Here is a 27,459-nt window from a genome sequence, read left to right as displayed (position 1 = left end):
CAAAGTGCGGAGGCACTTTGGGTGGTAGAGGCACCATTAGTAGGGACCAGAGGCAACAGGGCGCTAACCAGAAGGGGATGAGCCCCCTGTGGGTGCAGGCCTTGCAGCAGCACAAGGGAGATGCTGGGCTGTCCCCTGGGTAGAGGCAGGGTGGCTGCAGCACCACGGCGCTGCCCTGGCCCTGCTCCAAGGCCAGGTGCCCTGGGGCTGAGCTGGCACAACCTGTTCTCAGGCCATGCTATCCCAGCAGGCTCCGTCCTGCACCACTGCCTCCCCCTGCCCCTTCCCTGCCCTCTGCTCACAGGTTGCTGTCCCAGCTGAGCCATGGCTGCCTTGGTGGCTGCTCAAGTGGGGCCATGGTCACCTCACCTTCCTCTGTGCTTCCCCTGACCTTGGCTGCGCAGCCAGGACTCACGCTCAGGCACTTACCGCTTCCCTGCTTGTCCTGGCCCTGCCAGGCAGGCACCGGCTGTTCCTGTCCCTTTTCGCAGCCATATCTGGCTGCTCCTTCATGTGACTGTCCCATCACCCGCACGTGCCCCAGCCTGAGTGCCCAGCCCAACCCCAGCCTGTCTCCATCGCTCCCACTTTCCACTCCCCATCTTTGACAGGGTTTTGCACTCCTGCAGCTGGCACTGGGGAGATGTGGTACCACAGCTGCAGGCCAGCTCTGGGTGATGCCGGGAGGCATTTAGCTTCCCACAGCCAGCTCCTGCCCCTGGCAGAACCTTCCAGTAGATTAGTAAGACAATTTTTCTTACAATTGCTCATCATGGTAAGAGCTGCAATTATTAATGACCGTTCCAGCTGCCAGAGCAGAAGGAGCGGCTCTTCCCCACACCCACTGCCTCCAAGCCCATTCAAGTCAGAGGTGCTGCCGTGGCCTCGCACCCATCCTTCGGGACAACAGCTGCATCGCATGAGCAAACACTTGGCTGCTCTATGCCGGAGCGCGCCCAGAGCCGGTGCACGTGGCCCACGTGTGCCCCATGACTTCTTGTCCCGTGCACAGCACTCAGAGCCAGGGCACAGCATGGACCAGGGGACACCGCCAGGCAAGCAGGGACCCCCCAGCAGGCGTGGACATCTGTCCCATTTCCCTTGCTGCAGCTTTGCCTCCCCCGATTAATCACCACCTCTGTTAGCAGTCCTGCCTGCTACAAAGGGAGAGGGAAGACACTGGGTGATACCAGGGGTCCAGCCCGGGCTGACACCAGCAGAAGAGGAGAAACCCAAAGCAAATATTTCCCCCAGAAGGCTGGAGGGAGCTGAGTCAGAACCTGGAGGGGGAAGCGGGGCGAGGGCTGAGCATGACCTTCCCAGCCGGCCGCACCTCGCTCGGCGAAACCGCAGGCCCCAAGACAGCCAGCACTTGCACAAAAGTGTTTATTAAAGGCACTAAAAGCACCGTGGCTACATCAGCAGCAGCCTGACTGGAGAGTGTGGGTTGGGAGAGGCAGTTACAGGCCTGAGACGGCAGTGGCAGGCGCTCTTTGGTGGGAAGCCATTCCCAAGCCTTGTGGGAGCCCGCCAGCCGGCTGGCCATCAGCACACACTGCCAGCCTGCAGCTGGGGCGAGCTTGGCACACTGCCCTGCTTCCCGGCATGGGCAGGCTGGGGCTGCTGCCGCACGCCAGCCCCGGGAGAGCAGCAGGCCAGCTGGGTGGAGGGACAGGAGGCACGGACACCCCCTGGCACACAGCTGGTGTAGGAAGCCACTGCAGCAGTTGGCAGGGTGGCCAGGGGGTTGCCGCAGGCAGGGTCCCAGCAGGGGAGCAGGGCCAGGTCTCCAGCCCCACGCACTAAGTACAGAGCAGGGAAGGTGGGGGACAGTGTGGCAGGGGGCTGGGGGGCTGGTCCTCACCGGCTCAGGGATGTGCAAGGAGCATCCCTGCCCCAGCACTGAGCTGCCAGGCAGCCGGGCCCCAGCTGAGCGAGGGAGCAGCCCTGCTGTGCCAGATCCTCCCTGATACCAGCCTCGGCACAGCCACAGCCACCACGCTGCATAGCTTGGGGACAGGAGACTCAAGCAGTGTCCCCTTCCCAGGGCTCCTAGGGCCAGCTGGGGGGCATGGAAGAAGCTGCCCAGCTATAAGGGGCTCTGAGCCCAGCACCACCTCAGGTTGGAGCCGGGCCAAGAGCTGCCAGGAAATAGGCAGGAGCAAAGGAAAGGGGTGAGGGCCCAGCCTGGCTCCCTGGGGGTAGCAGGGGTGGAGGGGAGAGGAGCATGCAGGGCCAGGGGCATGCGTGGGCACAGCTGAACTCCCGCCCCTCACACATGGGAGAAAGCGTGGCTCTTGCAGAGCGGCTTGTCCTTCTTGGAGTAGAACGTCTTCCCTTCCAGGTTGGTCTGGCAGATCTGGGGAGGAGAACGCAGGCACTCAGGTCAGGAGGGCTGAGCCAGCCCCCACGTCCCACTGACGACCCAGGGCTCAGCACCAGCATCACACAGATGCCAGGGAGCAGCAGGCTCAGAGCAGGGGTCCAAGCCACCAGTGCAGAGCCAAGTGCGAAAAAACCTTGTGGCAGCAGGGACCCCACGCTGCTGGTGTTACCCCATGCAGGGCACGACTACCAGAGCGTGCCACAGCCCCCACCAGCAGCCAGAGAGGGAGGCACGTGGCTCACCGCACAGACGAAGCAAGTGTCGTGCCAGCTGAACCCCAGCGCCTCCAGGAACCGGTCCCCAGCATCGATCTTGAAGTCGCAGCCGCGGCACTTGGTGCCAAACATCTTCTCGTAGTCTGCGAGGAGAAGCAGAGTCCAGGTCAGCGTTCCCTGGCACCGCAGCTCCTCGTCCCAGGGGAACTGGGCTGCAGCACAGCCAGGATACCACAGGTACAGCCTGGGGACAACTCGCTGCCAGCCCTGGGGGGACGATGCCCAAGACATTCAGGTGAGATGCCTGTGCCATGCCTGATGGCCCCGGCCACCACTGGGCCACATGGAGGCAAACCTCATCTCCCAGGATGCAGCACTTGCCTTTGATGTACATCCTCCATCATCACCATGGCAACTCAGAAGTGATGGCACTACCCAACAGCCAGGGAGGACTGGGATGGAGGGCTCAGGGCCACATAAGGGAGGTCCCCACCTTCCCCATGGCCTGGGGAGAGCCCCACTGCACAGGGCAGCTCATTCCCCACTGTCATGGGCAGGTGCTGAGCCCCAACAGTGCCTCGCGCCCCGGGGCCACACAGGGTGGCACATGGAGCCCCTAGGTCCTACCTCTCTCGCAGTAGGGCTGTCCCTCCTCCATGTAGAAGGCACGGTTGCGGATGGGAGTTTTGCAGGCAGCACAGGTGAAGCACTGCACGTGCCAGGTCATCTTCAGCGCATGCATGACCTCCTGGAGGGGAACGGCTGTCAGGACCACCCTGCGCCACAGAAGACTCCCCTCCCAGGGCATAAAGGGACAAGGGATCCTCATGGATGGGATCAAGACAGGAACAGACAGAGCTAGGGACCCTTAGGTGAGCAGGGAATAGGGACAGGAGGTGTGGGGCCAGCTGAGGGACACTCACCCCGGTGATCTTTTTCTTGCACTTGGCGCAGCTGGGTGCATAGCGCGTGTCGTAGCACTTGGGGCAGAAGATGGAGCCTTTCTCCTCGAAGAAACCACCCTCATCCAGCACCTTCCTGCACTGGCAGCAGATGAACTCCTCGGGGTGGTAATAATGCCCCAGTGCCACCAGGTAGCGTCCCCTGCAGCAGGACAGAGCCACGTCAGCCACGCTGGGGCCCAGGACGCTGGTGTGGCAGCAGCGGTGGCCAGGGCTCACCTGATGACCTTGTTGCACTTGTAGCAGAGGGGCGTGCGCCCAGGCCCTTCGGGGGCCTGCTGCGCCGCCTGCACGATGGAGCTGCGGTTCTGCATGGGGGTCGGCGTGGCCGGCTGACTGTGCTTGCTCACCACCGTGCTCGTCTTGTCCGGGGCGTAGCGCTCAGCGAATGAGGGGTCCACTGCCCAGGGTGGGCGGCTGGTAGGGCCAGGGGTGGTGGTAGGGGTCCTGGGGGCTGCATGCACACACAAGTCTCCAGGACGGTGCTCCTGATCCCTTGGCAGCCCCTTCCCAGCACCCGTGGCTGCGCAAGCAGCATCCCCTGGCACCCTTGCTCCTCTCCCCCAAGCCCAGAGGAAACATTTTGCTCACCCAGTCCTGGCTCCGTCTTCATTGCTGCTCCCAGGGATGGGTCCAGCACAGAGACCTGGCTACAGAACAAGCAGTTAATCCAGCCTGCCTTGCTCGCCCCTCTGCCCAGCAAGCCTGTGTGTGCAGGCAGGGCCCCCCACCCCAATGAGCAGGCAGGAGCCAGCAAAGCCCCATGCCCAGCCAGTAGCTGGTTTGGTGACGGGGGACCAAGCCAAGTGCCTTCAACCCTGTGCAGCACCCCAGGGTCTCTGGCAGCCGTGGTGGTGGTCTGCGCAGTGGCAGGAGGGAGCGCAGCCCGGCCAGGGCCCCGCACCCAGTTTTGGGCTGCTCCAGGCTGACCAGGGACCCCAGGATCACACAGACCCCATCTGCCCACTCACATACAATGGTCTTCCCTGGCCTCACCAGGGTGCAGAGGGGCTTCGACCTGACCCTGCGCGGGGAGCCCCAAGACCCAGTTCTGGCAGAGCTAAGGACAGGCAGGGCTCTGCCATCCCTGACAGCTAGGCAGGGCCACGCTGGTCCAGGGAGGGGCAAGTTCTGTGCCCCCCGGCAGGCTGCCAGCACTGGGCTTGGGAGCAGGCAGGGCAAGCTGGGGCCAGAGAGGCACAGCCCACCCAAACAGGGAGACAGGGAGAGCCGGCTGCTCTGTGTCTCTGCTGACCAAAGGTGAGAAGCAGATAGCTACAAACACAGGAGCATTTATTTGTGGCAGAGCAAACTGGGCAGAGCTGGGACCTGTTGGTCATGGCACCAGGCAAGGAGGCATCACGGAGAGGGTAAGGTAGAAGAGGAGCTGTGCACAACTCTGTCCGGCCAATGGCCCCCACAGTCCCAGCTCCCTTCCTTGCCTCCACGCAGGGCTTTGCACTCATGGAGAATCTAGCGGCACTCACCCAGCTCTGCCCAGCTGCCCCACAGCCCCACGGGTCATCACACCCCAGGTGCAGGCCTGCCCAAATATCACAAAACCCACAGCCAGGTTTTTCCAGCGCCACCAGCTGCCCCCACCCGCTCTGTCCAGGACACCACAGAGCAGCGCGGCCTCCCCAGCTCAGTGCCAGCAGCGCCCGGAGTCCTGCCCGGGACATGCAGCCCCGTGGCTCCTGCGGTCCCCCTGGCACACGCTCCCCTTACCTGGGCTTTTTAACAAACACATCATCACGATCCTCCACTGAGCACAGCAGGAGAGAAAGGAGAGGACAGAGTCAGTCTGCGGCAACCAAGGTCCAGGGACAGCGGGAAGGGAAGAGAGAGGAAGAAAAACCAACCTCTCCTCCTGCCTCAACACACAGCCCTGCCCGCCCACGGGGCATGGTGCAGTCCCAGCACCATGGCACCACCTTCTGCCCACGCACAGCCCCGGGCAGTTCCAGACAGCTCAGCCTCCCTGGAGGGGCCACACAGGGCCAAAACCAGGTCCCCACTGTGATATCACCCCATGGTCTACACTGGACTCTGACTGCTCTGACAAAGCCGGGCACCCCTGGGCAGCCAGGCAGCACCAGCCCTGCGGGAACTTACTGCCGTCTGTGCCTGTCAGCCGCGCCAGTTTGCGGAACGAGCGGGACTGGGAGGTCCCGGTGCGGGGCTGCCAGTCCTCAGCATCCTCTATCAGCCGCAGCTTCCCAGGGTCGCACATGGGGGTGCTGGGGGGCTCAGGCGACTGCGGGGGCTGCCTGAGAGTGACAGACAGCAGGCACTCAACTGGCACCAAGCACGGACCCTGTTTTGGCACAGGGCAGTGCTCCCAAAGGCACCCTCACACACACCAAGCCCCTTGCCAGACCCCAGCACTCACCAAGGCTTCCCTGTGCCCCAGACGGACCCTTGGGCATCCCTGTGGCATCAGAAAAAAACGGTGGCACAATAGTCAATGTTTGATCCATGGCTCAGTGCATCCCTCTCATACGCACTCTCAGACCCACGGAGGGATGAGCCCCACAAAGAAGCCGGCAGCATTCACTCCAGACCATCCTCGCAGCTGCTCCGCAGCCCCACAGGACATCACATCCTGGGTCCATGCGCTGCCCAGCACCTCCCAACACCCCCAGCAAGGTGTTGCCAGTGCCACCAGCTGCCCCTGTCCACTGTGTCTGGGACACTCCAGTGCAGCTCGGCCTGCCCAGCTCAGTGCCAGCAGTGCCCAGTGGGTCCTACCCAGCACACCTGGCACAGGGACAACCCGCTGTAAGCACACCCTAGTTGGGGACAGCCTGCCTGGCAGGCGGGTGCCTGGGCAGGACCCTTCTAAGGTGATGGTCAGAGCAGTGGCTGAGCGCTGGCAGTGCCCATCAAGGGGCAAGCCCAGGACAGGATCGGTGGTTCCACCAACAGCTCAGCTCTGGGGACAGGGAGAGGACAGAGAGAGAAGGGGAGGATGAAGGAGAACAGAAGAGAAGCAACAGCAACAGGCCAAAGAGGTTCCCCAGAGTCACTGCAAGAAGTCAGCGTGAGGACAAATGAGCCAGGTGGGCTGAGCCCCAAGACATGCAGCCTCACAGCTCCTGCAGCCACCCTGGCACATGCTCCCCTTACCTGGGCTTTTTAACAAGCTCATCCTCATGATCCTCCACTGAGTGCAGCAGGAGAGAAAGGAGAAGACAGAGTCAGTCTGCAGTAACCGACTCCCAGGGACAGTGGGAAGGAAAGGGAAAGGAGGAAAACCAATCCCTCCTCCTGCAGAAATACCACCACAATGGCCCAGCCACACACTCCTGCCCAGCCATGGGGCAAAGAACAGCCCCGGGCAGCTCCAGACAGCTCAGTCTGCCCAGAGGGGCCACACAGGGCCAAAACGATGCACCCATTGCCACTTCTCCCCACAGCCTCTACTCGGTTCTGGCCACCCCGACAAAGTCTGGCTCCCCTGGGCAGCCAGGCAGCACCAGCCCTGCGGGAACTTACTGCCGTCTGTGCCTGTCAGCTGCGCCAGTTTGCGGAACGAGCGGGACTGGGAGGTCCCGGTGCGGGGCTGCCAGTCCTCAGCATCCTCTATCAGCCGCAGCTTCCCAGGGTCGCACACGGGGGTGCTGGGGGGCTCAGGCGACTGTGGGGGCTGCCTGAGAGTGACAGACAGCAGGCACTCAACTGGCACCAAGCACGGACCCTGTTTTGGCACAGGGCAGTGCTCCCAAAGGCACCCTCACACACACCGAGCCCCTTGCCAGACCCCAGCACTCACCAAGGCTTCCCTGTGCCCCAGATGGACCCTTGGGCATCCCTGTGACATCGGAAAAAGCGACGGCACAACAGTCAATGTTTGATCCATGGCTCAGTGCATCCCTCCCGTACACACTCCCAGCCCCACGGAGGGATGAGCCCCACAAAGAAGCCGGCAGCATTCACTCCAGACCATCCTCGCAGCTGCTCCGCAGCCCCACAGGACATCACATCCTGGGTCCATGCACTGCCCAGCACCTCCCAACACCCCCAGCAAGGTGTTGCCAGTGCCACCAGCTGCCCCTGTCCACTGTGTCTGGGACACTCCAGTGCAGCTCGGCCTGCCCAGCTTAGTGCCAGCAGTGCCCAGTGGGTCCTGCCCAGCACACCTGGCATGGGGACAACCCACTGTAAGCACACCCTAGTTGGGGACAGCCTGCCTGGCAGGCGGATGCCTGGGTAGGACCCTTCTAAGGTGATGGTCAGAGCAGTGGCTGAGCGGTGGCAGTGCCCATCAAGGGGTGAGCGCAGGATCGGCTCTGTGGTTCCGCCAACAGCTCAGCTCTGGGGAGAGGACAGAGAGAGAAGGGGAGGATGGAGAAGAGAAGGGAAGCAACAGCAACAGGGCAAAGAGCTTCCCTGGAGTCACTGCAGCAGCCAGCACAAGGACAAAACACCCAGCGTCACTTGCCCAGCGCTGCCCGGCCATCCCGCAGGCCCTGGCCAGGCTCATGAACATTGTGCCTCAGATGTAGGCGCTGCCCAGAACATGGCAACACCCCTAAGCCAGGTTTTCCCAGTGCCACCAGCCTCCTCCAGTCCCCGTTTGCCCAAAAGGCTATGGTGCATCTTGGCCTCCCCAGCTCAGTGCCAGCCCTTCCCAGATGCCTGCCCTGGACATGCAGCCCCATGGCTCCTGCGGACCCCTGGCACACACTCCGCTTACCTGGGCTTTTTAACAAACCCATCATCACGATCCTCCACTGAGCACAGCAGGAGAGAAAGGAGAGGACAGAGTCAGTCTGTGGCAACCAAGACCCAGGGACAGCAGGAAGGTAAAAGAAGGAAAACCAACCTCTCCTCTCACCACCTGCCTGCCCCAACACCCTGCCCGGCTACAGGGCAAAGCACAGCCCCCAACAACTCAGCCTCCCTGGAGGGGCCACACAGGGCCAAAACCAAAGTTCCAGGGCCACAACACATCACAGCCTTTATCAGGCTCTGGCTGCCCCAGCAAAATCTGGCACCCCTGGGCAGCCAGGCAGCACCAGCCCTGCGGGAACTTACTGCCGTCTGTGCCTGTCAGCCGCGCCAGTTTGCGGAACGAGCGGGACTGGGAGGTCCCGGTGCGGGGCTGCCAGTCCTCAGCATCCTCTATCAGCCGCAGCTTCCCAGGGTCACACACGGGGGTGCTGGGGGGCTCAGGCGACTGTGGGGGCTGCCTGAGAGTGACAGACAGCAGGCACTCAACTGGCACCAAGCACGGACCCTGTTTTGGCACAGGGCAGCGCTCCCAAAGGCACCCTCACACACACCGAGCCCCTTGCCAGACCCCAGCACTCACCAAGGCTTCCCTGTGCCCCAGACGGACCCTTGGGCATCCCTGTGGCATCAGAAAAAAACGGTGGCACAATAGTCAATGTTTGATCCATGGCTCAGTGCATCCCTCCCATACACACTCCCAGCCCCACAGAGAAGCCGGCAACACTCACTCAGCTCTGTCTGGCTGCCCCACATTCCCTTGTATGGCTCATGGGACGTCATGCTCCAGGTCCAGGTACTACCAAGCACCTCCCAACACCCCCAGCAAGGTGTTGCCAGTGCCACCAGCCTCCTCTAGATTCCACTTTCTCAAGAAGTGATGGTGCAGTTTGGCTCTCCAGCTCAGTGCCAGCAGTGCCCAGCGGGTCCTGTCCAGCACACTCCAGTTGAGGACAGCCTGCCTGGCAGGCGGGTGTCTGGGCAGGACCCTCCCGAGGTGATGGTCAGAGCAGTGGCTGAGCGCTGGCAGTGCTCGTCGCATGGCAAGCGCAGGGCAGGCTCTGCGGCTCTGCCAACAGCTCAGCTCTGAGGAGAGCGAGAGGACGGAGAGGGAACGTGAGGACAGAGGAGGAGACAGGAGGAAAAGAAGTCCGAGCAACAGCACAAAGAGCTTTCCCGGAGTCTCCGCGAGCAGTGACTGCGAGGGCGAACCAGCCTGGTGGGCTGAGCTCCGGGACACACAGCCCCATGGCTCCTGCTGCTGCCCTGGCACACGCTCCCCTTACCTGGGCTTTTTAACAAGCTCATCCTCATGATCCTCCACTGAGTGCAGCAGGTGAGAATGGAGAAGACAGAGTCAGTCTGTGGCAACCAAGGCCCAGGGACAACGGGAAGGGGAGGGAAATGAAGGAAAACGGACCTCTTCTCCCACTGCCCTCTTGCCCTCTTGCCTGCCTAGCCATAGGGCAGAGCATGGCCCCAGTCCCGTGGCACCACCATGTTCCCGCGCACAGCCCCTGGCACCTCCTGACAGCTCAGTCTCCCCAGAGCAGCCACGCAGGGCCAAAACCAAAGTTCCAGTGCCACGACACACCCCAGCTTTTATCTGGCTCTAGTTGCTCCGGCAAAGCCAGGCATCCCCAGGCACCCAGCGCCGGGTCCGGTGGGAACTTACTGCTGTCTGTGCCCGTCAGCCGTGCCAGTTTCTGGAAGGAGCGGGACTGGGAAGTCCCGGTGCGGGGCTGCCAGTCCTCAGCATCCTCTATCAGCCGCAACTTCACAGGGTCATACACGGGGGTGCTGGGGGGCTCCAGTGGCTGCGGGGGCTGCCTGAGAGTGACAGCAGCGTCTGCCAAATCTGACAGATCCCTGCAGCATCACCTCCCTGGGGCTGCCCCACATCTCCTCCAGCACAGAATCACAGCACACCAGCACATGAGACACCACACATTGCCTTCCTCCCCACAACCCTTACTCCTCCTCCACATAGGAAGGAAGGGCCCATTAAGGACTGACTCAGGACTGACCATCCATCCCCGGCAGTTTGAGACTTGTCCCAAGGGCCAGGAGGGGAAAGGACAGGGCAAGAGTAAGCCATGGTCAAAAATCACCATCAGAGGAGCTGCACGAGAGCCCAGCAAACACCGGCAGTGCTGATGGCAGTGTCGCCCACCTGCCTGGCCCTGGACAGGGCGCCTGGCACAGCCTGGCAGGCCTTGCCCAGCCAAGCCACATCTCAGGGAGGAGGGAAGGGATCACTCGCAAGGACATTCCAGGGCCTCAGCAGCCGGCAGAGACAGGCAGCTCTCGCCCTTCAGGCTCAGGACAGCTCACTGCCAGGAGCAACCCTCCCATGTGGGCAGAGCAGCGCGCACTGCCTGTCCTTGGGCCAGCCCTGCCCCAGAGAACAGAGCACTAGCAGGGAAGAGGCATGCAGGGAGGCTAGAGAGAACAGGCAAAAGGCTTACTGACTTGTCAAGGCTCAGCACCTGTAGGAGAGAGGGAAAGAGAAAGGGAGGAGAGAAAGAAAGAAAAAGGAAAGTGAAATTAGACCCGCAGCACCTGAAAAGCTTCCAGATCTCACCTATGGCCTGTACCAGTCCCCCTACCCTCGAGACCCATGTCCAGCTTGCCCAGGGCTGGGAGCACACTGGGCACAGCAATGGAAGACACCAATAGACCAGACCATGCCTCCCTCAGTCCCCCAGAACAGGTCTGGGTGCTCAGGGCAGCCAGAGCCACATCCTTCCCCCATCCATTGCCCAGTGTCAGGCCTCCATGACAGCTCTCAGCAGGAGGGGCAAGGACCAGCGGCTGCCAGACACGCAGCAGCCGGGTGGGCAGCCTGCAGAGACGAGAGCTCCCTCCCTGTGAGCAGGGCGAGGACCGCGCTGTGCAGGGCTCAAGGGTTTCCCTTTGCCCAGCCCGTTCTGGCAGCCAGGTGACAGGCAGGACGTCCCCAGGCAGGCATTGGCTGGTGGTGATAACGCAGCCACCGCTTCCTTGCTGCCGCAGATGCCAGCGAGGGTCCTGCTCCAGCTGCTGTGCTGTGCCCTGCAGGACTCTCCACAGGCTGACATGTTCCTGAGCAAGGGACTGGCATGCACGTGGCCACGTGTCCCCACGTGTGACAGTCCTGTTGTGCCACCTCAGCACCAGCCATCAGGGGATCTCAGCACCCAGCACGCGGGCACCATCGCCCGCTCCCACCCATGGGTGCCTGGCATGCAAGGCGCAGCAGGGCCAGGAAGCTAGCTCCCTGAGATCTTTGGGGAGCAGGATGGACAGCAACATACCCATTGTGCTGGGGGGTGCAGGCGGGCGCCAGGGGTGCGTACGTCACGGGTTTCGTCACCAGCCCAGGCCGTGGGTTCGGAGGCGAGCTGGCCCCGAAGGGCCGAGCTGTTTTGTTGAGGGCGGTGCTGGGAGCGAAGTTATATTTCAGGGGTTCAGAGCAGGGGAGTGAGTCCTGAGCGAGACAAAACACACAGACATGGGCTCACACATCAAGCAGCATGCAAGGGGCAGCCCCGGGCCAGGCAGCACAGCAGGCAGCCAGGTAGGAAAGGCGGACAGCACGTGCACCTCTGCCAGGCTGGCACCTCTCTCCACAGGGCACCCAGCCCAGCAACAGCAGGTCACAAGCCTGGCCCGAGGGTCGTCGGAGGATTAGTAAGTGGCCTGGACACTTGCTGCTGCCTGTGGCGGAGTGATGCATACACACACGCTGATCGCAACCATCCCACTGCATGAAGCTGAATGCATGCAGGTGGCTTCCGTCCAGGAGCCACCAGTCACTGGCCCAGCCCTGTCTCCCCATGCCAGGGCACTCCCCACTACCAGCAAACATGGGGCCCCAAGGCCGTGCAGTGGCTGCCAGCCTCCTTTCCTGTGTTGGGCCCTCTGCAGCCCTGCCCATACCCAGCACTGGCAGGGGCACAGGCAGGTGGCAGCCAGGGCCCCAGCAACTGCTGGGCAGACCCTGATCCCTCTGATCCCCTGCAGTGCTGGGAGTCAGAGTTGCTCCTCCAGCTGGAGTTTTCCAGCCCTCCAAAGGCACCCTGATTCCCCATAAGTCTGCGGGCCTCAGGAGCGAAGTCCGTTTGTCCATCTACACCCAGGGACTTCCCTGCCCTGAGACGAGGCTGAGCTGCCGCTGCAGCCCGAGGAGCAACACGTACCTTCTGCGGCTTCCCCAGGTGGTTCTGGGCTCTGCAAGAGAGGAGACAGTCAGGCAGGTGCTGGAACCAGCCCAGCCATCGCTGGGACACTAGTACCCCAGGGATGCAGCACCCACCCACGGGGAGCCATGGACGGCTGGCACTGCCCCATGGCTCGCAGATGCAGGTGGGCAGCCAGGCTAAGTCTCATCCAGCCAAGTGGAGCCCTCAAGCCCAGCTCCAGGTAAGGAGCAACGATGCCAGGAGATGGCACTGAGCAGAGGGCCCTGGCTCTTCTCTGGCCACACCAGGACCCCAGGTTTGGCGGACCAACGAGTCCTACCTGCTCAGGGTGAGGCAGAGCCTGTCCCCGCAGGCGCGGATCCTGTTCTGGGCCTCGATGTGTGTCATGGAGCTGGTGCTCTCCCCATCGATCGACAGCACCCAGTCGCCCACTCCCACGCCAGCCTGGGCTGCCTTCCCACCCGGCGTCAGCTGTAGGACAGACAAAGTCAGGGAGAGCCGGGCCAGCTGGGGAGCGACGCGGGAACAGAGAAACGTCCTCATCTCCACGAAGGCACGAGTCTGCCGGGGCCCAGGCTCCCTCATGGAAGCACCAGAGAGACCTGACCCAGGGGGAGGCAGGGACCCTCAGATCACCTCATTTCCCAGCACAGTAGTCCAGAGCAGCCTCTTTCCTGCTGCAGCAGCAGAGGGCTCAGCACTACCCAGGGTGCTCCCCAGGCCCTACCCTCTGGCACAGTTGGGGTCCATGCCAGCCCCCCAGGGCCTCATCCCCATGACGCCAAACGACGGAGGCGGTGCTGGCTCAGCCTGGGCAGGAGGCCCAGTCGCCCCTGGGAGGGAAGGGAGGGCAGTGAGTCAGGGCCCGTTGGGCAGCCCACGTGGGGCTGGGAACCACAGGCATTTCCAGCCCTTCGCCTGGGGGTGAGCAAGGGGACAGGGAAGGCACCCCAGGTGCTCCCCCCAGCTACCCACGCTCCTGTCCCGTTCCCGTCCCAGCGGCAGAAGGCGCAGACATTACCTCATCCCTGCAGAGGAGTGGGAGCCCCCGCCGGGGAAGGGAGACACCCACCCCCACCCACGCCGCTCCCCCAGCCCTCGCCCCACTGGGGCAGCCAGAAGCACGGCCACAGGTTCCCATGCCCAGCCACAGTGCCCAGGATGGGCATTGCCCCTGGCATGGCTCTACGGCACTGGTCTATGCCAGACTCATGCTGGGAAGCAGAGGCTGCGCTCCCCTCCCGCCGGAGATGCGCAGCCAAATGCGAGCAGGGCCCCGGGTGCTGCACGCAGCTCCCAGGCACTGACAGACAGACAGACAGACGTGGGCAGGCTGCAGCCATTCCTGCTCCTCCAGCACGGAAGAACTTGAGGCGCTTGGACCCAGACCAAGTATTTCCTCAAGTCCTGTTCGACATGAACATAAAAGGAGCGAGCCAGATTCCCAGCAGCGTCAGAGGGCTGAAAAATCCCTGCCGCCGAGCCCCAGCCCCTCACCGCCCATGCGCGGGGCCCAGCCCACCCTAGAGCCGTGCTCCCCTTCCCCACACCAGCACCAGCCCTCCACATGAGGCCAAACCCCACACCCAGGCTGGATGTGGCCCAGCTCCACCTGCATCCCACTGCCGGACACAGGTACCCCCTCCGGTGCCTCCATGACATCCAGCTCCCGCTCCTCTCCTTGCCCAGCACAGGAGGTTGCCCTGCGTGGTAAGTGGCGCCAGCGGGCTCCTGGTCACACTGCTGCAAGCCCCAGCTTGCTGCCCTGGAGGGCTAGGGAAGGCGCAGGGCGGCCGTGTGGATTTGAAGGCAGGAGCTCGGAGAGGTTTTCACATGGTCGCCCGGGAAGGGGAGAGCATGGCAGGCTACGTCACGCAGCCGCGCCCAGGCCAGCCAGCACCGCTGCACTCCCCTTTCTCCTCCACGCCAGCATGCCAGGAAACCTCTTTGGCAGGTGCCAGCTCAGCCAGGAACCGTGGCAGTGCCAGCCCTCCTGCTTTCCGCCCGGTCCCACTAACCAGGGCTTCCTTCCTCCCCTCTCCGCCCAGCCAGTCCTTTGTTTCCCATGCTATCACCGCACCCAGCGAGGTGCCCACCGTTCGTGCCTGACAGAGTCTCAACCAGCATGGAGTGGAGTCAGGTGTCTGCACAAGGACCCAGGGAGCATCCCCCAGCACGTTCCCACCTGCAGCACTGAAGGTCTCTCCTCTTCACCGGCTGGCAGATGCCAGGATGTGCCACACAGCACCCAGCTCCCCAGATGCCAGCCCTTATCCTAGCTCCACCACAAGCAGCTCAGGACCACAGCCTCACAGTCTTCCTAGCCAAGGTGTCAGAATCCCACGTAGAGCTCCTTACCAAGAGAGGCTCACGTGCAGAGGACCAGGATGGCACCTCTTTTGTGTGACCACTGAGCTGAAGCAGCCTCACAGCTCATTCGAGCAGCATCACAGTGAGGGACTCAGCTGATGGCCAGATCAGGTGTCAGTACTGCTTTCCCCCTCCGCTCCGCTGCCCCAGAGAGCTGGACCCCACTGCAGCCCTCAAAGTCAGGGCAGGACACCTCCTTCCAGCTCGCTCCAGCAGCCTCAGGCCTGGCAGGACAGCTCAAGGCAAGCAGCAGCCAAGGACAGCAGCGTGGTCTGGGCAGGAGCTTTAGGGCTAGGGATGCCTCTGGGGTGCAGAGCAGCGCAGGGTCACCCCTTCCCATCAGACAGAGCCCACCACCCTGTGACGCAGCCCAGCCTCCACCAGCAAGCCATGCTAAAGCTGCCTACGTCCCCTGGGAATGTTCCTGCTGCTCCTGCCTGCCCTGCCCAGGATGGCAGTGCTGCCCAAGCCCTGACCTGCGTTCACAGTAGGGCCATTTCTTCGCAAGACCCCTGCCCCCAGTCCTGGGAGGCTCCTCCATCTGACCAGATCCTTTGTTAAGAGCTGGCTCGCAGCCAAGAGAAACATTTTTTAGAGAATAAACTCGCTGAAGCCATTTCTGCGCGCTCGGCACAGATCGGCAGGCCTCAGGGCAGCGGCGCTGGTGACTCCAGCCTCGCACAGTGCCCTCGGGGTCTGCGCTCCATGCTGGGGTGCTGCGGAAACCCACACCCTCTGGGACAGGCACATGGTGCTGGGCTCGTGCCGGGGGCAGGACCCCTCACAGCGCTCGGTGTCACGAGCAAAGCCATGCTTCAAGAAGCGGCCTCCGTGCCAGCTGCCCAAGCGTCAGTGGCAAGGGCGATGCAGTTGCATTCCAAGGCTTATAAGGCAATTGTGTGGCAGAAGCCACAGCCAGCACCCATTCAGGGGACCAGGCCGCCCACGGACAAGGACCTGCACACGCCCAGGGACCAGACCCAGCCTGGGCAAGCACCACACCGGGAGCAGCTCACACCAGGTGCCTCAGCCATGAGCAGCTGGCAGCACAAATGGCTCTCACTTATGTGGAGAAATGAGCTGGTTTTGTGGACAGAGCCACATCCCAACACAGGCAGGAGTGTGGGCAGCAACACAGGCTTCCTCCCCTTCCTGCCTGTTCATGGGCCAGCTCAAGTGTGGAGCTGGGAGCCATGCAGTGGAAGGTAGGGCAGAAGGGCACAAGCCACATCCTGGGATGCTGAGCCCGGTGTCATGGCACAGACCAGGAAGCCGGCCCCACAGTTCTGAGACGGTAAGAGCGGCTCCCCTCCCCCTGCAGCGGGCATGTTCCGGAAGGGGCCTCCCCTGCCCCCTCCAGCAGCCAGAATGACTCTGCAGAGGCTGCAGCATTGCTCATCTGCGGTCCTCTGCCCGGAACACCCCTGTGCCGGACCGCAGCTGATAAGGCTCCAAGGAGGCTGCATGGAGCCAGACAGGGCAGGATGCAGTGCTCCCGGGGCCCCAGCTTATCCGCATCTCCCACACGGCTCTGCCTCAGCCACCTGGGCCCAGCCACCATGGCTCCCACCTGCAGACACAGGGGAACAATGGGTGTCACCAGTCTCAGCTTCTCTTACCCTGGAGATGGAGAGGGGCATGCTGAAATCCTTCCCTCCCTGCAGCCGGAAGCCCCAGGGTGCTGGCCCGTTCAGCATCACCTTGTAGGACTCCATGTCGCCCATCTCTGCAAGGGAAGACGGTGTGATCTGGTGTTAGGGTAGATGGGAACAATGCAGGGAGAACTGACGAGGAGGGGGCCTGGCGCCTGGCAGGATGGGGCAGGAGGAGACAGAACACATTTCCAACAGTAACTCCACCCTGACCATCCTACACTGTGGTTAGAGACGCACCTCAAATCCATCAGCATCTCCTCCAGCAGTGTCAGAGCAGAGGGGCGCAGGCTAACGCTGTCTCATGCCAGGGAGCCAGGTACAGCCCCGCTGCCATCCACAGTGGAGCTCCTGCAGGCTCCGCTCTCCCTCTCCCAAACCTGGGACATGCTCTCCCTTGCAGCACCCCAGAAACTCATGCTGCTGAAAGCTGAGACCGTTTCAGATTGCAGAAAAGTGGCAGCAGGTACAGAAGGATGGGAACCAGAAACGTTTCTGCCGTGTGAATTAGCGGCGGCAGCACAGGAGCTGCCGGATACCACCCGAGGTGCCTGGCAGAGTGGCCGAGCAGATGCTACCTGGGAGCGAGCCCATCTCTGCACGCAGAGCCGGGGCTTCAGCGGGGAGGGAATCCCAGCGCTCCACCGCCTGCCAGGCCTGCGCTGACAGCTGTCAGCCAGCCAAGGCTCCGGGCAGACGGGCCAGCCCCAGCCTCCCGGCCACCCCTCACCTGGAAGGAGCTGCTGGGTCCCTGCGCAGCCCCCCAGGACCTTCCTCCTGCCGCTCCACGCACGGAACAAGGTCGGTTCCGGGGCCCGGGGCTCTCCCCACCCCTCGCAAGAGACGGCGAGCTCCCCGCTGGGAGGCGGCGGAGGCTGCAGGGCCGGGGGCCAGCGTGCCCCCGCTCTCCCCGGCCCAGTGCGGGCTATATAAGGCGTGTAAGACGACACCAGCCCGCTCCCCGCTCGGGAGGGCCGGGGAAGGCTGCGTGTCCCGCATTCCCGGCGCCGGGCAGCCGCGCACGCCCCAGCGATATGCCGGGAGCGGGGCAGCAAGCAGGGTCCCCAGCAGCCCCGGGCTGGAGAGCTCTCCTGAGGGGTGCAGGTCCTGGGCCGCTAGCCCCAGGGGGGCCCCCGGGCCCCCTCCCCATCCTGGCCCACGGGAACCTCCAGGCCCCCTTCCCGCTCCACACAGCCTCCCTTCTCTGGGACTGGGGACCCCGGCGCTAGACCCAGCCCTGCCCCACGGAAACCCGACCGTGCCCCACGCGGGCCCGATCCCGCACAACCGCCTCCGCCCGCCCCAGGCCTCAGCCCTGCGCCCCTCGTGCCCGACCCCCCCCGGAAGAGAACGGAGACCCTGGCCCCGCCCCGCCCCGGCCCTCCCGCACTCACTCGCGGCCGGTCGAGCCCCGGCGGGGCGGAGCGGGGCGGGGCGGAGCGGGACCGAGCGAGCGGCGGCGTCGCAGCGGGGAGCGGAGCGGGCCCGGCGGATGCGGGACGCGCGCTCGGCCACCGCCCCCGCCCGCCCGGCCCCGCCCTTTATAGACCGACGGGGGGGCGTGGCCGGCGAACGGGTCGGCCAATCACCGCACGCTCCTGCCTGCCGGGGCGGGCACGGCGGCGCCCCCTGGCGGGGAGCGCGCGCTGCCCCCGCCCGGTCCCGGCCCCGGCGCGAGTGCCCGCTCGCCCCCGCAGCACCGGCAGAGCCGAGTCCGGCGCAGGCTGTTTATTCACCGCCCCGCCCCGCCAAAGGGCACCCGGGCCGGGCTCAGGCCCAGTCCCGCGGGCCGGGGCTCTCCCGGCTGAGCAGCCGCACCAGCTTGGCCCGAAGGTTGCTCTGGGGCTTGTGCCCGGGGCGCCCCAGCGGCGCCTCCTGCCCGCCGTGGCCCCAGCGCTGCTCGAGGGGCTGCGGGCTGCCCCGCGGCAGTTGGGCCAGGGCAGCCCGGTTGTCGTAGAGGGGGCCTGCCTCAGTGCTGTGGCCCTCGGGGGCCTGCCGGCACCCCAGCTCCCACCGCCCTTCCTCCTCTTCCTCCGCCCCAGCCGGACCCAGCTCCGCCGTGAAGATGTTCTCGTAGAGGTGTTCAGGTGGCAGCTTCCCCCCAGCCCAGGGCCCACTGCAGCCTGGCCGGCCCGGCCCAAAGAAGGGCCGCTGGCCCCGGGCGATGGAGGCATAGACGATAGGACCTGTACCCTCCGGCTCTGGCGGTGGGAAGCGGAGGAGGCTGGCAGGGGGGTGGGAGGCAGGCTGTGCCCCCCCCAGGGCTGAGCTGGGCTGGGGGTCCTCAGCTTCAGGGTCCCAGGGCTGGGACTGAAGGCCTTGTGTGGAGAGCTGGGAGTCAGGGGCAGAGAAGGGCTGGGGGTCCTGGGAGTCCTTTCCCTGCTGCTGACAGGCGATGGCGGCAGACACGGCCCGGCAGAGCTCCAGGGCCCGCGGGGTGCTGAAGGTGAAGGTGCCCTCGCCAGAGTCGCTGCGGCGGCCAGCCTCGAAGGAGAAGACAGTCTGTGGGGCCAGAGGGCAGGGTGAGGGGCTGGCACCTGCCCTAGGCAGCCAGGAGCCCCAAGGAGGGAGGGGGGCACCCACCTGATCCTGGCCAAACTTGCGGAGGAAGGGATAGGGCCAGGTGAGCAGGGGCTGGTGGGACTGCGGGTCCTTCAAGGTCAGGCTCTGGGGAAGGGCTGAGAGCAGGTAGTGCCCGTGCAGACCGCAGCGGGCAGCCGCATCCGTCCGCACCACCAGTACTGGGAATTCGGTCACTATGGGAAAAGAGCAAGGTGAGGGTCTGCATCATAGCGCTGAGCCAGAGCCCACCCCAGCCCTATCACTGCCCCTGCACATACGGTCCTGCCAGGAGGAGTAAATGGAGTTCTCCTCCATGGGGACTGCGGGGCTAGGCTGGGTCCCGGCACTGCTCTGCTCCGTCGTCTTTGCACCCTGAAACAGAGGGATGTGAGCATGGCCCCAGACGGGGAAGCACAAGCCTCCCTGTCTGCCCACACACCCTGGAGCCCCTCGGCTCACCCGAGCCAGGAGCAGCACAAGAGGTCCTAGCTATGCCAGACCCCATGGTACCTGGAAGGCCAGCTGGCAGAGCTGGGCAATCCACTCGTCCCGCTGCTCAGCCGCCAGCACGTAGCTCTTCTCCGTGGTCGTGACATAGAAGGCAGTGGTGGCTTTGGGACAGCTCTCAGTGCCCGCAGGGCCCACGGAGACACAGTCTGAAAGGCGGATCACCCGGCGGGTACATCGCCGCAGGGAAGTCTTCTCCATCGCTGTGCCGTCATCCCGCACATCGAACTTCTCCATGCGGGCCACACCGGAGGGGCTGGCAGCAAAGAGCTGGGCTCGCATCTTCCTCCAGGACCTCTGGGGCATGGAAGGGCATGGGTAGAGAAAAAAAGGTCAGCAGAGAGCTGCCTGCGGCCTCCTGGCAGCACTGTCCTCTGCGTGGGGCTGGCAGTGCCCCGGAAGAGCCATACAGGGCAGGAGGGGCACAGGGGCGTCCCAGCATGCAGCTGCTAGGCACTGCAGGAGGGCACGGAGAGCCGGGGCCAGTGCAGACACGCAGAGTGGTGGGGCAGGGTGGTCCCAAATCGGGCCAAAGCCAGACCTTGCTCTGAGAGAGCTCGGCTGGGCTTGCCGGGTGAGCCACACTTTGCTCCCCGCTTTCCGAGCACCAGGTCCTGCTCTTTGCTCCCCGCTGCAAGCGCCGGCCTGCAGCTGAGCTGCCGAGCTGCACTCAGGACAGACCCTGATGCAAATTAATGCCATTTTGAGCTGCTGAGGCTCCTGGCAGCCTCCCATCTGCCGAGCACAGCCAGGCCCTGCAGCCCGCTTCCTCCCAGGGGAGGCTCTGCACCTTCCCAGCCCGTCATGGGGTGGAGGGGCCACGTGCCCCCACACACCTCAAAGGCGCAGCAGAGCCTCCACCTTGCCGAAACCAGATGCACCCAAAATACCCGCTGCCGCCAGCCTCCTACGCGGCAGGGCACCAGCCCTGCTCAGCTCCAGGACTCTGCTCTGGCTGGGCTGGGAGGTCAGAACACGACTGTACCCAGCACATCCACTGAGCCCTCCCTGGGGGCATGGCCACCCCACTATGGCAGAGGAGACGCCACTAAGGCGCAGCCAGCGTGCCAGTGAGACCTGCTTCGCCAGCACCCATCCTGCAGCTCCCTAGAGCTGGCTTGACCCTGCAGGGACTCCCATCCTGTCACCCATACAGTGCCCACCCCGGCAGCAGGCTGAGACATGAGGGGTGCCCCGCAAATGGCACTGGCCCACCAGGACCAGGCTCGTGGAGCGCAGAGCCACGTCCCACGTGCCGACCTGCTCCCACACACGCACTGGAGCTGCGCCTCATTAACACGCGTTTATTGTTTCACTGCGAATCGCGTGGCGGCCAAGCGAGAAGAGGGACCCCACACGCAGGGCTGAGCCCGAGCAGGTGCCTGCATGGATAAGTCCCCTCAGCCACAGAGAGAGCCCCGCTCTTAATGGCTGCGGAGCCCAGGGTCCTCCCAGGGCAGCTCCGAGGGGTCTGGCTCCAGCCCCCTCTTCCCAGACTGTCAAGAGCCCGGCCCCACACCCGGTGTCAAGATAGATCAGAACAAACCCTGAACCCAGCCCCAAAACCACCTTTTACCTTTCCAAATTTGCAGTGCTGCACATAGAGGATCCCATCCTTCACTGGTCTCTCCATGGGCCCAGTGCCACCCTGGCACCAGCGCAAGGATGGGGCACTTGGGCTGCCAGCAGCGGAAAAAATGTGACTGCTGCAGCCGAAGCAACTGCATGGGGCAGACTTCCTTCTCTCAGCAACTTCCCCTTTTTGGTGTGTGGGATGAAGGGCAGAGGCTGGGCCACAGGAGGTGTCCGTCTGTCTGCCCTCCCCCTTGCAGAAGGGCAGTGGGGCAGAACGCGCGCGGGCAGAGCACAGGAAGCGCCGAGGGGACCGCCCGACAAGCATGGCATGCTCTGCCTCGCTCCAGCTGCATTGGAGTGTGTTTGGGGGATAGAGGAACAGCCACCAGCTGAGGATGCACAAAACCAGGTAAGGGGCATGGTCTTGGAGGAACCAAGGGGCTTTGGCGGGGAGTGACATAAGACCCTGACCATGCCACTGGAGGGAGCTGGCAGGAGCAGCAGGCAGGCAGCCGCAGACCACCCACCACACCTGGGGCTTCCTCCTGCCTCCAAGCACTGCCACCTGCTTGCCCAATGCTCCAATGATGTAACAGGCTGTTGCAGCACAGCTCCACACATTTCCCCCCCCTGCCCCCCCACCCCGAGGCAGGAGCCTCGAAGCCTGAGCTGGCAACAGCCCTGGTGATCAAATGCCCAGACAAGGGGCCACAGCAGTGCAGGACAGGCCCCTGGGCCTGAGAAAGGCGAAGGCAGGAAAAGGGAACCAAGGCCTGTGCTGGGAGAACGCCGGGCAGCATGCTCTCCAGTCTAGAAGTCCATAGAGCTGTGGGCCAGGTAGTCCTTGCGCCCGATGTTGCTGACTTGCTTGGTCTGCATCGCCTCCAGCTTCGGACAGTCAGTGATGCGATGGCCCAGGCCGCCACAGAAGGCACAGCCCCGCTCCTCTGCAACGGGAGGGACGAGGTCAGGGGGAGCTGTGCCACACCAGGAGAGCGACCCCCACCCCAGAAGCAGAGAGGCCATGCCAGTGTCTCGCCTCGCTGCCGCAGCACCGGGCTGCCCGCACGGCCAGGCAACGACAGCCCCGAGGCAGGCAGAAACCAGCCCAGGAGCCTGGAGCAACAGGAACTGGGGGTCCTGTCCACAGCCCAGGCCTCTCAGCAGCCCTGCGGGAGGTCCCTGTGCCAGCCCGGGGTCTCTCACCTCCAATATTCAGCATGGTTTCATCCCCGCAGTGCAGCACCTGGAGCACAGGTGGCACCTTCTGCTTTGCCTCCAGGAGAAGGGCCTTCAGGTCCATCAGCACCGACTCATCTGGGGGCAGAGACACGGATCAGACGCAGCCCGAGCAGGGGTGGGGAGCACTGCCCCATGCCACCACCTCCCCTCCAGAGGCCATCACGACTCGTCCCTGCTTGCTCAGGACCCCCCCTCGCCAAGGCAGGGGGCTCCATCGCACAGCTGCCTCCTACAGCTGCAGCAGCCCCCAGTCCCACGCTGCTTCTCACCGCAGGCCTTATTGATGAAAGTGGTGGCAATGCCAGTGTTGCCCGAACGGCCTGTCCGCCCGATACGGTGAACTGTAGAGAAAGAGACAGGATCAGGTCTGGGCAAATGCGATGTGACAGACCACCCCTGCCCCCAGCCACTGCAGAGACTTGCTGGCCCCTGCACCCACCCTGCCGCACCCTTGTTGGTCCCCCATGGGGCCCAGTCCCCACCATAGTTCTCAATCTCCTCCGGCATGTCGTAGTTGATGACGTGCTGGATGGCTGGGAAGTCCAGACCCTTGGAAGCTACGTCAGTGGCAACCAGAACATCCTTCTTCCCATCCCGGAAGGCCTCAATGGCTTTTGTCCGTTCCTCCTGATCTGCAAAGGCCCAGCAGATAAGATCAGCAAGGACAGAGCTCCCAGTCCAGCCTCTCGCAGCGACCACTATGGCCTCAGAGCCAAGCACCACTCAGCCAGAGCTTCCCCAGCAAGAGGACCTATGCAGCCTTTCCCCAGATGGAGGAGCAGAGGGACCTGTAGGTCCCAGAGGGACTTGCGCTGTGTTCATGCCTGCTCCATACAACGTGGCGTTCGCTCCCAACACTGCCGCATCCCTTTCTCACACCATCACAAGGGAATGTGGAATGCTGGGAACTCCCACGGCTAGGTACCACCCTGGCAGGAGCGGGGTCAGGCAGGGCCACGCTGCAGCCCAGGCCCCCCCAGGACTCTCACTAACCTTTCCCTCCATGGATGGCCACAGCTTCCACACCCTTGAGCAGCAGGTACTCGTGGATCGCATCGACATCCGCCTTCTTCTCCGCAAAGATCAGCACCTGCCACAGCACAGAGACCATGGAAGAGCAGCCTTTCTGCGGGCTGGCACCAGCACAACCCCCCGGGAAACTCACTCCCTCTTGCCGAGCAGAGCAGGCAACAGCTCTGGGCCTAGGACCTGCTTGTACGCGCAGCACGACTCTCTCACACGCCTACCCTGCAGCGTCATGGCTGCGTTCCCACTGCCAGCTCCAACCGTGCTGCCCCCAGCCATGCTGCCAGAGCAGCCAGAGTGCACTACTCACAGGTGGTGGGGTCTTCTGCAGGCACTCGAGGAGATACACCATCTTGGCCTCCTCCTTCACATATTCCACTTCCTAGGAACAGGCAGAAAGATGAGTCAGGCAGGCAGCAAATGAACCACCATTGCTCGGCCTCCTTTAACTTGTTGGGAAGGAGGGCCACAAACTCCAGATGGGAGGCATCAAGTAACCTCATGAACAGTGCTGGTCTCCCACACAGGCATGGGGGAGCTCCCAACCATCTCACCTGCACAACGTCCAGGCTGGCAGCACCCGCTCGCCCGACGTTAATGGTGATGGGCTTCACCAGGGCACTCTTGGCAAAGTTCTGAATCTTCTTGGGCATTGTAGCACTAAAGAGGAGGGTCTGCCGCTGGCCCTGCATAGGGAACACAGAGTGAGCAAGGATTTAGCACTTGCCCGACCAGGTGGGTGCAGAGGTTGAACTTCAGGGTGCTCGTATCATGCCAGCTCAGTACCTTGAAGTAGGAGAAGATAGTACGGATGTCCCCCTCAAAGCCCATATCAATCATTCTGTCAGCCTCATCCAAGGCCAAGTAACGGCAGATGTCCAGGCTCACCATCTTCTTCTGCAGCAGGTCCATCAGGCGGCCAGGGGTTGCCACCATCATGTGTACACCACTGTGGGACGAGAGAAGACCATGGTCAGGCACCCAGATTCCTGCCCCACAGTGACACACAGGGAAGGTAACACCCACTTGGCATGTCGCCTTTGCCCCCACACCTTCCTGAAGCCATCTAGCCAGGGTGCCACCCCATAGCTCCCTGACAGAAAGCAGAGCACAGCTCCAGCCCCAAAAACTCCTCCCAGAAGGTCTTACTGTTTGATTGTCTCCATCTGCTCCTTGACAGACATGCCCCCAATGCAGAGGGCACAGCGCAGCGGGGGCAGGCTGTCCTCCTGCAGCAGGCGGCAGTAGTACTCAATGATGCCATGAGTCTGCCGGGCCAGCTCCCTCTGTGGAGAAAAACGTTCATTCCTACGCTTCCATGTGGAAAGGACCTGGGATCACCACCGAACATGGATAAAAGTGTTCTCCCACATGCCACCTTGCCCCGACACTCACCGAGGGACAGATGATCAGTCCATAGGGTCCCTCTCGCTTGGCAAACGGCAGCCTCTTCTCCTGCTCCAGGCAGAACATGATCACTGGGAGGGTGAACACCAAGGTCTTCCCAGAGCCAGTGAACGCAATGCCAATCATATCCCTTCCCGAGAGGCTGGCAGAGAAGCGGGGCCGATGGTGAGGAGCAGCACCACAGACTGGCTCAAATCTCCAGGGCTGAGCAAGGTGACAGGGCACCTCTGTCACCAGCAACCCACCCCCCACCCTGGAATGGGGAAAGAGCACTCACATTGTGGGGATGCCTTGGATCTGTATGGGTGTTGGCTGCTGGATTCCTTTTTTCTTCAGGCCCCTCAGGATAGCTGGCAGAGAACGAGGGACATGCACGTTCATGACCTGAAGTCTTCCCACTCTTTCCCTCCTACTCACATCCCAGCAGCAACAAACACCTGCTGGGCCAGCAGCTAGGCAATACAGCCACCATCAGGAATTCAGGCTGTGACCCCACTAAAAATGTGACAGCTTCACCTGCTGATGTGAGTTTCCCAGGAGAACTCCGCCCCCTGCCCTGCCAGACTCCTCTCCTGGCCCACCTGCTGGGAACTTCATCTCCTTGAAGCTCTTGATGGGGGGTGGGATGCCTTCTCCCTCCACCAGGATGTGGTACTTCTTGCGCACGCGGTCGTGCCGTGCTTCTGACATGCCCAGGATGTAACGAGGTGCTCTCCAGCTGCCAAGGCAACAGAGAAAGGTCGTGGTGCAGAACAAGGCTGGGGCTGCAGAGCCAGCGCCCTCCATGCAGGCCCCAGGGGAGCTCCCTGCCGGGCTCCAATATCCCACCAGGGAAAACAGGTAACCCCAGGGGCCTTTGTGGTGCAAGCACAGGGGCAGATCCAAGCCAGTCCCGCACATTAAATGTTTCCCCGAAGTCTGAGCTAACTCAAGCTAACAGCTGAGAACAGTCTACTGATGCTGATGGTGGATGGAACATGACAAAGTCTTCTGGGCACATCTTGATCATCTCTCTGACACTGCCTCACACAGCACTGGCTCTGTGGGCTCACCCACTCTCTTTCTCTAGCTTAGACACTTCCAAGATCTGAAGATCCACCTCAAGCGTTCGAGTTCAACACAAACATACCCTGGAATATCTTAACTGTACATAAACCAACATCCAAGGTGACTCAACAGCCGTCAGTCTCACATATAGCAGGCAGGGGAGCAAGAGGAAAGCCGGAAGCTGCAGAGCAGTGCTCCTCCCGTGAGGCTGCACAACTGCTAGTTCTCTGCAGTTGTGCAGGAACATCGCCAGCATTGCTTCCATTGCCAGGAAGCAATGTTTTTCAGGAGGACAACCTCCTTACTGGGGAACGCACCTGGTTTTAATCGGATCATCATAGGTGATGCCCTTGGCCATCTCCTTCACTGACATCAAAGCTGCAAGAACAAAGCTGACCAGGTCAGTGCAAACTCTCCACATCCAGATGCGCATAACTTCCGGAGAGAACTACTTGGGTAAACAGTTTGGGAGACAGTGCCCGGAGACAGAGGAGGAAAAGTAGCACCCCTGATAGCCCCTCTGGGTACAGGAATGCCGAGAGCTGCAGCCTGCCATGCCTAGGGATCTCCCACAGCAACGTCTCAGCTAAGCCAAGCAGCTGGATGCTGACTGCAGGATCCTGTTGTGATCTCCTCTCTCATCCTGGATGTGAATGTCCCTGAGTGTTGCTCAGCTGCCTTGACAGCTCTGGAGACAGGTCTGAGACACGGAGCTCCCACCACTCACCTCGGCCCTCTGCCACACTCTCCAGGATCTTCTCTTCCTCCTTCAGCTGCTTCTCCTTGGCTGACTCCTTCCGAGCTGGGGGGAGAGTCAGGGAGACAGTGAGGAGGTTTCAGTCCCTCCCAAAAGGTGCTTGGCCCTACTGCCAGTTGCTCCCCTACCTTCTGCCTTCTCTTTGAGGTGCTGGTGCTGGTCCAGGAGGCTGATGTTGGACTGGGGCCCCAGGGGAATGTCATCCTCATCACCCCGCTGCTCGCTCCCGCTGTCCCGCTGCTCCTCCTCCGACACCACCTTCCGCCGCATCTGCAGCAGCTTCTGCAGCTGGAAGGCAGCGGACGGAAGCAGAGTGAGATGCCCGGCACCGGGACGGGCGATCCGAGCCCACTCCCGGCAGCGCGGGGCCCCGTTACCATCTGCTGCTTGCGCTGCTTGACGGGCACGTAGGGCACGTAGTCGTCGTCATCTTCCCCGGAGAGCTCGGACGCCTCCGCCGCCTCCTCCCGCTGCCTCTGTGGGGAGACGCGAGGTGAGGCCGGCCCGGGACGGTACCGGCCGCGCCTGGCAGCCCAGGGGCGTCGGCACCGGCCGAGCTGTGCCCGCCCCCACCTTCCTGTCCGCCCCGGCCTCCATGGCGCCGTCCCGGATGTAAACCCCGCGCGCCGGAAGTGACAGCCGCGGGGACGTGCGTCGTCGCCTGGCAACGCGGCGCCACGCCCCCCGCGGGACGCCTGGTGCGTCGCGTCCCGACGGGTCGCCTCGAAGGCCAAACTTGCGCAGAAGGCGCACCGCGGCGCCACCGGAACGCCCACTATCCGCCCCTCCTGTCGGGCGCGGCAGAAAGCAGCAGGCAGCAGGGTTTAAATAAA

At 63.1% G+C, this 27,459-nt stretch overlaps 3 protein-coding genes across 3 annotated transcripts; all 3 read right to left on the bottom strand.

Annotated features, from left to right (window-relative positions):
* Positions 1-1,388: 1,388 nt before the first annotated feature.
* PDLIM7 (PDZ and LIM domain 7) lies at positions 1,389-17,926 on the bottom strand. The gene is made up of 23 exons (XM_086621546.1): positions 17,898-17,926; positions 16,471-16,577; positions 12,801-12,952; positions 12,479-12,509; positions 11,594-11,719; positions 10,770-10,786; positions 9,973-10,127; positions 9,584-9,620; positions 8,881-8,919; positions 8,604-8,758; positions 8,263-8,299; positions 7,339-7,377; positions 7,062-7,216; positions 6,693-6,729; positions 5,956-5,994; positions 5,679-5,833; positions 5,292-5,328; positions 4,155-4,213; positions 3,783-4,017; positions 3,525-3,705; positions 3,229-3,349; positions 2,629-2,744; positions 1,389-2,359 (listed from the first exon to the last, which is right to left on the bottom strand). Exons 2-23 carry the CDS (start codon positions 16,573-16,575, stop codon positions 2,273-2,275), a joined length of 2,115 nt encoding a protein of 704 aa, XP_086477672.1. The 5' UTR covers positions 16,576-16,577; positions 17,898-17,926; the 3' UTR covers positions 1,389-2,272.
* A 347-nt stretch (positions 17,927-18,273) lies between these two features.
* DOK3 (docking protein 3) lies at positions 18,274-21,607 on the bottom strand. The gene is made up of 5 exons (XM_086621311.1): positions 21,149-21,607; positions 19,576-19,869; positions 19,344-19,437; positions 19,087-19,259; positions 18,274-19,005 (listed from the first exon to the last, which is right to left on the bottom strand). The coding sequence occupies exons 1-5, from the start codon at positions 21,605-21,607 to the stop codon at positions 18,274-18,276; spliced, it is 1,752 nt and encodes a 583-aa protein (XP_086477437.1).
* DDX41 (DEAD-box helicase 41) lies at positions 20,868-27,232 on the bottom strand. Its single transcript, XM_086621309.1, has 17 exons — positions 27,200-27,232; positions 27,004-27,102; positions 26,755-26,914; positions 26,597-26,671; positions 26,187-26,247; positions 25,404-25,540; positions 25,100-25,172; positions 24,811-24,964; positions 24,565-24,701; positions 24,202-24,364; positions 23,970-24,101; positions 23,726-23,797; positions 23,383-23,479; positions 22,872-23,021; positions 22,659-22,730; positions 22,354-22,464; positions 20,868-22,094 (listed from the first exon to the last, which is right to left on the bottom strand). The coding sequence occupies exons 1-17, from the start codon at positions 27,221-27,223 to the stop codon at positions 21,958-21,960; spliced, it is 1,854 nt and encodes a 617-aa protein (XP_086477435.1). The 5' UTR covers positions 27,224-27,232; the 3' UTR covers positions 20,868-21,957.
* Positions 27,233-27,459: the final 227 nt, after the last annotated feature.

The sequence above is a fragment of the Tauraco erythrolophus genome, chromosome 16, assembly GCF_009769465.1.
Source record: "Tauraco erythrolophus isolate bTauEry1 chromosome 16, bTauEry1.pri, whole genome shotgun sequence".
In the NCBI taxonomy this organism is placed as follows: Eukaryota; Metazoa; Chordata; class Aves; order Musophagiformes; family Musophagidae; genus Tauraco; species Tauraco erythrolophus.
Note: the sequence above shows the minus strand (reverse complement) of the source record. Positions and strands in the feature narration are given on the sequence as shown.